At 39.3% G+C, this 12,315-nt stretch overlaps 1 protein-coding gene across 3 annotated transcripts in view; it reads left to right on the top strand.

Annotated features, from left to right (window-relative positions):
- LOC103279063 (protein FAM47E) overlaps nt 1–12,272 on the top strand; it is a 43,066-nt gene extending 30,794 nt beyond the window's left edge. For 2 of the 3 annotated variants that reach the window (XM_062981212.1, XM_008112159.3), the window contains exons 3-7: nt 5,940–6,100; nt 7,080–7,230; nt 8,436–8,615; nt 9,078–9,230; nt 9,871–12,272. In XM_062981212.1, coding sequence (XP_062837282.1) covers nt 5,940–6,100; nt 7,080–7,230; nt 8,436–8,615; nt 9,078–9,230; nt 9,871–10,104 — 879 coding nt within the window. In that variant the 3' untranslated portion in view covers nt 10,105–12,272. The remainder of the gene's footprint in view (nt 1–5,939; nt 6,101–7,079; nt 7,231–8,435; nt 8,616–9,077; nt 9,231–9,870) is intronic. The other variant, XM_008112161.3, reaches the window with a different exon arrangement.
- Nucleotides 12,273–12,315: the final 43 nt, after the last annotated feature.

Below are 12,315 nucleotides of genomic sequence, written 5' to 3'. Positions count from 1 at the left end.
ACCATATTAGGCATCTGACACTTCTCTCCCTGAAATCAACAATTTATGACAACACACAATGTGGATTTCAGCCAAGAGAGAGCAGGAGGTCAACATTTTTGGCACATTTTGTGTTCTGGACTCAATCAAGGGCAGTCTATTCCCAAGCTATTGTTCTTATTGTTTTAAAAAGTCATAGGCTGTCCCCAGCACAATTCACAACAAAGCCTGTTTTTCTTCTGCCTTTCCAATAAACAGTTGTGTGTATATAGCTAGATCTTTTGCTGTTAGAATGAATTCATTTCTTTCATTAAATACTTTAACGTGTCCAGGGACAATCCAAAATATTTGCCTGCTTAGGGACTCAACACAACAGTAAATTATTAACAGCTTTGTCTCAGGCAGCAATGAGTAGCTGCTGCTTTCTTGTTATCTCACCTTGGGAAGCCCTTGGTGCTTCCAGAATCCACTGGGTAAAAAATTAGAAGAAATTTCTGCTCCTGGCAACATTCAGGTAGAACATTTTACTCTTTAAATGAGTTGTAAGATCTACTTTTATGGTTTGAAACCAAAAATACTATTTTGAGAATAGAAGCAGACTTCTGATCAATTTGGTTTTTTTTTTTTTTGGTACTCCATGCCACTCCCAGAGAATCCCAGGGCACAACAGTGGCCCACATAGTTGACCACTCATGGTCCAGGGAGAAGTGTTGTTGTTGTTGTTGTTGTTGTTGTTAATTTCAACTCATAGCAAAACCATGAATGAGAGACCTCCAAATCAGGCCCCGCCTAAAGGTAAAGGTTTTCCCCTGACATTAAGTCTATTCGTGTCCGACTCTAGAGGTTGGTGCTCACCTCCATTTCCAAGCCGAAGAGCCGGCATTGTCCTTAGACACCTCCAAGGTCATGTGGTTGGCATGACTGCATGGAGCATCATTACCTTCTCATCTGAGTGATACCTATTGATTTACTCACATTTGTATATTTTTGAACTGCTAGGTTGACAGAAGCTTGGGCTAACAGCGGAAGCTCATCCCACTCCCTGGATTCGAACCACTGACCTTTCGGTCAGCAAGTTCAACAGGTCAGAAGTTTAAACTGCTGTGCCAACTGGAGGCTCCAGGCTCCATCTACACTGCCATATAATCCAATTTCTAAATCCAGATGATCTGATTTAAACTGGATTATATGGCAGTGTAGACTCATATAATCCAGTTAAAAGCTGATGATCTGGATTCAGAAACCTGGATTATATGGCAGAGCAGATTGAGGCTGGATCTACACTGCCATATAATCCAGATTATCAAAGCAGATAATCCACATTATCTGCTTTGAACTGTATTATCTGAGTCTACACTAATAGATGATCCAGTTCAAAAATAATCTGGATTTTATACGGCAGTGTAGATTCAGCCCCTGCTTCACTCTATCCTTAACTGCCCTGCTCAGATCTTGTAAATTCAGGACTATAATTTTTTTGGCCCCATCTATATTATCATATAATGCAGTTATATATGCAGTGTAGACTCACACAATGCAGACTGAGGCCCCTTCCATACAACTACAGAAAATCCACATTGAACTGGATTATATGGCAGTGTGGACTCAGATAACCCAGTTCAAAGCAGATACTGTGGATTATCTGCCTTGATATTATGGATTATATGGCTGTGTGGAAGGGTCCTGAACTGCATTGAACTGGATTATATGAGTCTACACTGCCATATCATCCAGTTCAATGCCATCAACCTACATTCTAAAATTGGATTATATGGAAGTGTAAAAGGGCCTTTTATTGAGTCTATCCAATCCAAATGAATCTTTTTTCATACTAGTCTGAACTGTTCTGGTGCTTTTTACATCAACTAGGGGCCATTCCATACAGCCATATAACCCAGTCAGATAATCCACAATATCTACTTTGAACTGGGTTATCTGACTCCACACTGCCATATAATCCAGTTCAAAGAAGATAATGTGGGATTTTATACAGCTGTGTGGAAGGAGCCTAGTTTGGCAGAAACTTGGGCTGAAATTATAGAGAGAGATTTTCTCCTTTGCTAATCAAATTGATTTTTAAGACATACAACCAACTCATCTTCCTCAATATTGGCAGTTTGGTGCCTCCAGCAAAGTCAAATGCGATACACACACACACTGTGTGAAATAAATTCTGTGTAGGTCATGTCCCCTGCATGGTTTCATCGGCCCACGAGAGAAGGGCAGTAGTAACAAAACTGAAACATGCATAATAAAAACGATCACACGATGCATGAAAGGGTCCTGTTTATCTTTCGTGAAGAAGTTCTCATGACTTTGAGAAGCCACGGGACTGTCCCCAAAGTAGTCTAATCAACATAGGAAGTTGGCCTCTTGGATTTGGAGGCATCTCTACATTATAGAATTAATGACACCATTTTAATTTCCATGGCTCATGGGAGATGCATTTCTACAAGGTCGTAGAGGGCTCGTGCCTCACCAAACTACAAATCCCAGGATTCCATAGCATTGAGCCATGGCAGTGAAAGTGATGTCAAACTGCATTAAATCAGCAATGTAGATGCACCTTTGGTTTTCTCTTTGAGGTGAGGTTTAAGGTGCATAAAACCAATATTCTCTGCAAGGAGAGGTAGCGTATTTAGAAAAGTGGTCCGTTTACAGAAGCAAATGGAAAATGGATGATTTTGGGACATGCAGTTCTGCTAATCTTTCGCAGAACAAAAACAAAGTCTTGTGAACACCCCTGTTTAAAGATGAACGTCTTTTTTGTTCCTTAAACATTTGTGGCAAGACACTTTATCAAACACATGGAATGTTATCCTAAGCTGCAATATATATAGATGCAGATAGTTCTTGTTTGGAGAATCAGCAGTGATTTGAGACCCTTTGTCATTTTGATGAAAGATCAACACAACTCCTCTGGGAGTTTCCAACTATCCTGGCTTGACACTTCTGTCAGTGCCCTGGATTTCCTAATAAATGTGGAAATGACCCAAAGTTGAATAGGGCACAAGAGTTCTGTCCTTGGCATTCCTCAGAGCAGACCAACTGAAATGAATCCAACAAAACATGAGAAGATAATGCTCTTCCTGCTACTATTTCTTCCACTCATCCTGGGCAATTCCAGCTTAGTTTCTCTGAAAGAAAGAAAGGAAGGAAGGAGAATCCTGATTTCATTATTCTATTTTGTTTGCAACTTTTATCCAACCTTGGCTCCTTACTTTATTCCTTCTGAGCAATTTCTACCCAAAGTTGACCTGATGGTACTTTTGAGGATATTTATCCGACTCAATTGCAGTAGTTTGATTGTACTTTAACCACAATGGCTCCTTCTCATGGACTCCTGAGGTTTGTAGTTTGGTGAGGGAACCAGCATGGGATGATGGTTGGAGCATTAGGGTGGTTCTGGAGACTAGAGTTTGAATCTACACATGAAAATGCACTGTGTGGCATTAGGCAAGTCAACCACAGAGGAAGACAATGATAAATCCGTTCTGACCAAATCATACCAAAATAAATCTTTTGGGTCACCATACATCAGAAATGACTAGAAAACACACAATAACAGGAGGTACTTGGCAAAATCTGCTAGAGAGCTCTAGTATTCACTTCCTTGAACAGCTCAAGTCTAAGTCAACAATGACGATCTGGTTTATATGGGACAGAACAATGGCAATTAAAGGGCCCATCTACATTGTCATATAATCCAGTTTCAGAATAATAATAATAATAATAATAATAATAATAATAATAATAATAATAGTAATAATAATAATAATAATAATAATAATAATAATAATAATAATAATAATAAATGGACACAGGCGGAACTGGACAATTTGGACAGAAAAACAAGAAAACTCATGACCATTCACCATTCCCTGCACCCTCACAGTGATGTTGACCAGCTCTATCTGCCTAGAAGATCAGGGGGCAGAGGACTCTTACAAGTAAAACAAGCAGTCAAAGAAGAACATGCCCTGGCAGAATATGTAAAGCAAAGTGAAGAACCTGCTTTGATTGAAGTCAAAAATCAGAAACTCCTCAAAACACAACAGACAAAAAACCAGTACAAGAAAACTGCACTACAAACTAGAGCTGACAGCTGGCACAACAAAACACTGCATGGAAAGTTCCTTGACAAAATTGAAGGAAAAGCTGATAAGGAGAAGACCTGGCTCTGGTTCACGAATGGGGCCCTGAAGAAGGAGACAGAAGGCCTGATCCTTGCAGCCCAGGAGCAAGACATCAGAACAAATGCAATTAAGGCCAAGATCGAAAAATCAGCTGATGACCCAAAATGCAGACTGTGCAAGGAAGCTGACGAAACCATTGATCATATCCTCAGCTGCTGTAAGAAAATTGCACAGACAGACTACAAACAGAGGCACAAGTGTGTGGCCCAAATGATCCATTGGAACTTATGCCTCAAGTACCACCTGCCAGCAGCAAAGAACTGGTGGGATCACAAACCAGCAAAGATCGTGGAAAATGAACACGCAAAGATACTGTGGGACTTCCGAATCCAGACTGACAAAGTTCTGGAACACAACACACCAGACATCACAGTTGTGGAAAAGAACAAGGTTTGGATAATTGATGTTGCCATCCCAGGTGACAGTCGCATTGACGAAAAACAACAGGAAAAACTCAGCCGCTATCAGGACCTCAAGATTGAACTTCAAAGACTCTGGCAGAAACCAGTGCAGGTGGTCCCGGTGGTGATGGGCACACTGGGTGCCGTGCCAAAAGATCTCAGCCGGCATTTGGAAACAATAGACATTGACAAAATTACGATCTGCCAACTGCAAAAGGCCACCCTGCTGGGATCTGCACGCATCATCCGAAAATACATCACACAGTCCTAGACACTTGTGGTTTTGTGAAACGAAATCCAGCATGTCTATCTTGTTTGCTGTGTCATACAACGTCGTTGTGTCAATAATAATAAATAATAATAATAATACACTTTATTTGTATCCCGCCCCATCTCCCTGAGGGGACTCAGAGCCGCTCACAATATAATTATACAAATCATCTCGACAACAACACACACAAATATATCCAATTTAAATTAAATCAACAGTTAATAACAAGGCAAACAATATAAAAATAAAACAGCATTTTAAACTTACATGTAGGTTAATAATAAAATAATAAAAAAAACTTTATTTATATACCGCCCTATCTCCCAGAAGGGACTCAGGGTGGTTTATAACAAAGATACAGACATACAATACACAACAATATAAAAACACATTATTACACAAAAATAAAATTTACATTAAAATAACAATCAGTAAAATTGCAGCAGCTTCCAATTGGGGTCAATAATGTCATAGGTAACATAGATTAACAGGACTGAACAGGACTGAACTGAATTATATAGCAGTGTAGACTCATATAATCCAGTTCAGTGCAGTTAAGGCTGGATCTAAATTGCCATATAATCCAGTTTCTGAATCCAGATTATCTGTGTTGAACTGGATTATATGACTTTACACTACCATATAATCTAGTTCAAAGCAGACAATATGGATTCAGAAACTGGATTAGACAGCAGTGTAGATGGGGCCTCAGTCTGCATTATATGGGTCTACACTGACCAATATAATCCAGTTCACTGCTTTATACGGCAGTGTAGATTGGGCCAAAGTGGATCAATTGCTTGGTATGTGCTGTGCGTATTCAGTCTTTGTGGCCTTAATGAGAAAAGCAAATGATGCTCCCCATTAATGTGTATAACAGCCAAAGTCTTGCAAATTATTTTGAGACTTGAGGTAGAAAATCCCACAAGCACTTCTCCCCATGTTGCCCGGGGAATTCTTGGGCTTGCAAGATAGAAAAATATCCTTTCTTAGCTCTGCTGAAACACAGCTTATTTATGTACGTTCAAAGGAACACCTTTGATGATACACGGACAACCTATAATTTGTTTTCTTCTGTTATTTCATTCTTAGCTTTTCAAGGAGGTTGTTGGTGTTCTGGATCCAGAGATGCTTCCAGTTAGTGAAGAAGCTGGTGCATGTCTTGTTGAACAGGAGCATCAAACCTCTTCTACAGTGAAGTCTCGGTTGGAAAACGAAAGAGGCAGACAAACAAAGTCCAAGTTCACCAACCAGTGAGTACTAAGTAAAAGTGAGTACTTTAACTTCACTGAAATGGTGGTTTTGCAGAATCTTTAGGTAGATGCTCCAAAAATAACAGCATGCCTATTAGCTCTTCCTCCCTAGTTTATATGCTTATATGCATATAAACCAAGGAGCCCCGGTGGCGAAGAGTGTTAAAGCACTGAGCTGCTGAACTTGCAGACCGAAAGGCCCCAGGTTCAAATCCCGGGAGCGGAGTGAGCTCAGCTATTGCTTCAGCTTCTGCCAACCTAGCAGTTTGAAAACATGCAAATATGAGTAGATCAATAGGTACCGCTCCGGCGGGAAGGTAACGCGCTCCATGCAGTCATGCCGGCCACATGACCTTGGAGGTGTCTACGGACAACACCGGCTCTTCGGCTTAGAAATGGAGATGAGCACCAACCCCCAGAGTCAGACATGACTGGACTTAACGTCAGGGGAAACCTTTACCTTTACCTATGCTTAAGGTGATACCATGGCACCCTTGTTGTGGTATATGCTTTCTTTGGCCAGAGTGTACTTTGTGGAAAGCATGAAATGTTATCCTTAGTATATACATTATTAAACACTATAGATGCTGCATGACATTTTCCTTGGGACTTTTGTAGATGTTAACTGCCTTCATGTCAACCTCAACTGATGGCGACCCTATGAATGAGAGTTAAAGGAGCAAGAAAGAAAGTCATGTGTATCTGCTTCATCCCATAAATGAGTAAATAAATAAATAAATAAATATAAACAGAAATGGATGAATTCCTAATTTTAGGAAATTACAATTTCCTTAATTTTTCATACTGAATTCCGTAAGAGACTAAGCTCAAAACAGACATACTCAATATATCACTAACAGCTCTCGAATGCCACCTTGTGGGTCCAGATGGGTAAGCATCTGAGGAGTCTTTTGAAGACAATGTATTAGTAGCTTCATTTTTTTTCTTAAATACTGATCTTAGTTCTGTGTCTATACAGCAAATACCCCAAAGTCAAGAATCCTTATACCTGGTTCTCCAAAAAAGAAGTAAAGGCAAGAGAAAGGGAGGCTATACTGAATTACATTCCTCCTGTCAGTGAAAATGTAAAGCAAGCCACGGAGGAGCTTTGCAGCTGGCTTGAATCCCTGGTGAGTAAATGAATGCCTTCATTAAATCTTCAAAGTCCAGCTGAAGTCGGCTACATATCTGTGCTGTAATGCATTCCCTTAATGTGTTGTTGACAAGGCAATGAAAGTATGAACCCCCTCCCCACACACACAAATTGTCTTAGTTTGGCAATATTTTCCTGGAAAGGGATGAACCTGTCTATTTCCAGTTCACATAATTCTACCCTACATCAATTTCACGTTCCTCTTGATCTGCCATTTTAAAATCTCCTCTGAAGAGCACACATAAATATATTATTTAAATATTAATTGCAACGTGTCTGTTTCCCTTGAGAATAGGTAGTTAGTTAGACATAAGTTTCTCCCCAAATATATATTTGTGTGTTTGTCCCTTGATGCATTTCAAATGGATGAAAGCTGTGTTGTTAAATGTGTAAATTAGAATTGTAAATTTTTGCATAACTTCAGGTTGATTTGAGTTTTTGTTCCAATATTTCTATATATCAGCAGTGGGCACCTGGCGATTCATTGACACAATCTGGCCCATAACGTCTTATTTCAATGTTACCATTCATTCATTGGCATGGCCCACAGAAAACACAAGAATTTTAATTGGAACAGTTAAGAAATATAGTCAGCTAGTTTTTAGATAACACAATCACAGAGTTGAAGGGACCCTAGCTGCCATCCAATGCAAAATCCTGCCCTGAAGGAGTCCATTGTGGAGAGTTAGCTATTTAACTTCTATTCAGACCAGCAGCTTCCAAACTTTGGTCCTCCAGGTGTTTTGGCTTCAGCTCCCAGAAGCCCTCGCCAGTCACACATTCTGGAAGCTGAAGTCCAAAACATCTGGAAGATCCAAATTTTGTTACTATTCCACTGCCAAACAACTGTTCCTGTGAGGAAGTTTTTCCTGGTGCTTAATGAAGATCTCTGTTCTTTTTGGAATCTCTCTCCTGCCCTGCTTTTTTAACTCATCCCTTTCACACACACACAAGCCTACATATATAGGTTGGATACTATTAAAACCCAAGCCTTACAAAAGAACCACAAGGTTTGGTGATTTTAGCTTCTTTAATGTTTATTTTTTATGTTGTACTTTTAGCAAACAATCTGTACCACCCACTATGGCCAATTTACATACATGATTAACAAAAGTGCATGCAACTTATAAAGTTTTCCCTTTTATGGTAAAATAGATATATCAGTTTGAATTACCCTTCTAGGGAGGAGAGAAGTACGACATCGATGAAGCCACTGTTATAAGCCTGTTTGATGCAGGGTATGAGACGAAGATACCTAACTCTGTTCCTATCAATGTTGAGGAGCTGCAAGATTTGCCTGCAGAGCTGCAAATGTATGTTGGGAAGTCACCACTTCAGACCACCATGAAAAGCCAACCAAAGGTATGGGAACCTTGGTTTTTTAGGTATGTGGTAATTTAGTTGGAGAAGATTTGCCACCCACTAACATTGAAGCCACATGGACTATCACAGGCTGTGGTCTGCTGCCTCAGAGGAAAGAACCAGGCCTAATGGTTTGAAGTTACAGGAAGAGTGATTGTACATGAGAAGGAACATTTTGACAGCAAAAGCAGTCTGGCAGAGATGGTGAGATCACCTTCTCTGGATGCCTTCAAAAAGTGGCTGGACAGCTAATTGCTGGGTATATGTCTGTCTGGATTTCCTGCATCTTGCAGAGTTGGCAATGGCCCAAGAGACCCTTTCCAACAATGTGAAACTGTCTTTAGAATCCTCCAATCTTTTAAGGATCTCTGATGCACAGTGGCGGAGGGGGTAAAAATGCAATTAGAAATGTTTTCCTGCTACTGCTATTGTAATTGTATTTGTTGATGTTGTTTTTAACAGGAATTTTGCCAGCCTAAACGGGAGAAGATCAGGTATGGTGCCTGGTACTTGGACCCAAAGACTTGGAAAAAGCAGAAGAGGAATGAGCCTTTAGTCGACCCCAAATCAAAGGATGCAGACACCTGGAATTCAGGAAAGATGTTCGATGGAAAGGTATATCCAGATACATAGCAAATCCTTTAGTTCTGTGTGAAAGACCTTACATTGATATTGCAATATGCAAGCAACTAGACTAACATGGCACACGTCCACTCAGGGTCCTTCCACACAGCCATATAACCCAGAATATCAAGGCAGAAAATCCCACGATATCTGCTTTGAATTGGGTTATCTGAATCCACACAGCCATATATTCCAGTTCAAAGCAGAAAATGTGGGATTTTATTCAACTCTGTGGAAGGAGCCTTAGTTGTCCAAAGGGACATTTCCTTGTGGAGGCCTGCTCACATTTGGATTCAAATTTCAGAAAAAGGGATTCCACCGAAACCTTAGGAAGAACTTTCTGATGGTGAGTTGTTTGCCAGTGGAATCTGCAACTTCAGTGTGTGGTGGAGTCTCTGGAAGTTTTAAAACTGAGGCTGGGTGAGAGAGCTTTGTGTGATGGGGAAGGATTTTTTTCATGAAACTTTCTCTAACATAGTTTCCTTCTAATGTGTTGCAAAAGAATGCTTATTCACTGACTGCACATGCTGACTGGGGATAACTCAAATTTAATACATTTGAAGAGCACCAGATTTGGGAAAGTTGCTCAAAAGTGGACCTTCCCCTCTCTGGTCTCGTGATGCTTTTGCAGGATACTGAGATTATAGAACTTCACGGAATCCATGCTTTTAAGGAATTTCTTGAAAGGAAAGGCTATCAGCTTCCAGAGGTAAGCATGGTGACAAGCAATCACTGTACAGTATGTAGGCAACAAGACCATGTAACTTCCAAAACTCTTAAAAACTATGGTCTGTTATCACACAGAGAATCCCCCTCTCTTTTTTCTCTTTCAAGATCTACTGATCTCTTTCTCTACTCAAGATAATCTTTTAGTTAGCTAATATTTGAGCAACCTGAATATATTTTCAAAATGTGTTTAAATGCTACTAGAAAACCTTTTATCAATAGTTTGCCTTGTATTTACTGAAGTTATTCTCAGGGGGAATCATGCAAGAAATTTGAATAATTTGTCTTGCAAACCCAGCTGAAGGTGATGACCAAAAGGAGCCAATGTCTTGGAAAGTACGGTTGAGTCTCACTTATCCAAGCTAAACGGGCCAGCAGAACCTTGGATAAGTAAATATCTTGGATAATAAGGAGGGATTAAGAAAAAGCCTATTAAACATCAAATTAGGTTATGATTTTACAAATTAAGCACCAAAACATCATGTTATACAACAAATTTGACAGAAAAAGTAGTTCAATACGCAGTAATGTTTTGTTGTAATTACTGTATTTATGAATTTAGCATCAAAATATCATGTTGCATTGAAAACATTGACTACAAAAATGGCTTGGATAATCCAGAAACTTGGATAAGCGAGGCTTGGATAAATGAGACTCTACTGTACTGTAAATAAATTAGTAAATAAATAAATACCAATGACATGGGAATCATTCATTGGTTCAAAGACATTTCCTTCTATAATATCTTATGTATAAATCTCCCATCATCCTGCTTCACCAGGAGTCATAAAAGTGCTAGGAAAGTCAGAGGCTTTGAGATACTGTTCCTTTATAATTGCTTTGCCAGCTGAGTTCTGGAGGGTCCAAACTATCCTGTCCCAATTCAATGCATATGTAAGACCCCCTTTCAAAAAAAAAAAGCTGAAATTTATCTTTTTGATCAGTTCTTAAGGCGGATACTCACTGTTCAAGATGCAACTGGACAAAAAGTGGGAGTTTTAAAGAGATCCGTGAAAGAATTTTCGCAATGTGAGGAGCTCAGTCAAAGATACTTCAACAGCAAGGAAATAATATAAAGAACTGGATTTTTTCAAGGCTGAAGAGAACCTGAGCCTGCCATATCTCAGCCTATTGAATTCACTGTTGGATCCACTGTTTGATGGTCCCTTTTGGACATTGGGCCATGCCTGATGGCATCCATGACATTAATGGAAGCAGAATGATCTATGTTTTTCTATTAGGTCCTCTCTATCATTGCTTGATCAGGTTTTCATCAACATGTCAGTGCATGTGAGCTCACTTATTAATATCAACTTGAAAAATCCTTCCTTCTGAATGAGGCAAGGACAAAGATGACAAACTCCTTTGTGTATTGTGTAGATGCATAACAGGACACTGGCAACCCAATCTACATTGGAGTTCTGGTTCATATTGGATCCATAGTGCAATGGATCCCATTGTGCAACTTTTCACTTTTCTGGCTCACTTACACATTAATCATGTAACAGCACCTTCATGCTAAACATGGACATTTTGAAACTCGGTTCTGTTTCCTGTAAAAATATGCCCACTTACAAAGTTGTAACTCCAAAAATGAATCCCAGCTATTATTACGTTTTTTCATAGTCTTTCCAGCATGATTTCTGGAATATAAGTGATTGTGAATACGAAATAGTCACGAATATGTAGATTTGTAAGTGACTTAGTGGATTCCAATCAAAAATAGTTTGCTCAGATTGATAGCAGCGGCAGATCAGAATTTAGAGGGCTGTGCTCTGCTAATCTTTTAACTATTATTTTCTACCTCACAAAATCTAGTGTATAAACAGCTGATGGAAAGAATCAAGATTTACAGATTGCTGATGGCAGCTTTATTTGCTTTATGACAGTGGTAAATCTTATATGCAGATTATACATAAAAGGCATGAAGTGGGTTGCAAATGCAAACAAAACTTGTGAGATTTTATAAAACTACAAGGCCCATCAGAGCCACTCTTAGCAAAGGGATACGTTATAATTTGGTCAAGTGCCAGCCTGCTTTAACTATCTGGGCAGTATTTTGGTACAACTACTTTGGAAGAATCTTTTTTTCTGCAAAGTTAACAAAAACTAGCAAAATTAATATAAATAATGCAAGTCAGTACTAAGCTCCCTGAACAGCATTCAGACACTCAAGAGCCCATTGTATAGATTTGACGGTCTGGCCACTGAATATCAGTTTTGTCAACTTCTTTTTCCTCCTCTATCAACTAGATGTATTTAGAAGCCACATCAAACTATAATAAATATGGAAATATTTTTTCCTCATTCCTTTCTTTTGTGAAACTTGTATCAACACAATTTCAAATAA

This window comes from Anolis carolinensis, chromosome 5 (genome assembly GCF_035594765.1).
Source record: "Anolis carolinensis isolate JA03-04 chromosome 5, rAnoCar3.1.pri, whole genome shotgun sequence".
In the NCBI taxonomy this organism is placed as follows: Eukaryota; Metazoa; Chordata; class Lepidosauria; order Squamata; family Dactyloidae; genus Anolis; species Anolis carolinensis.
Note: the sequence above shows the minus strand (reverse complement) of the source record. Positions and strands in the feature narration are given on the sequence as shown.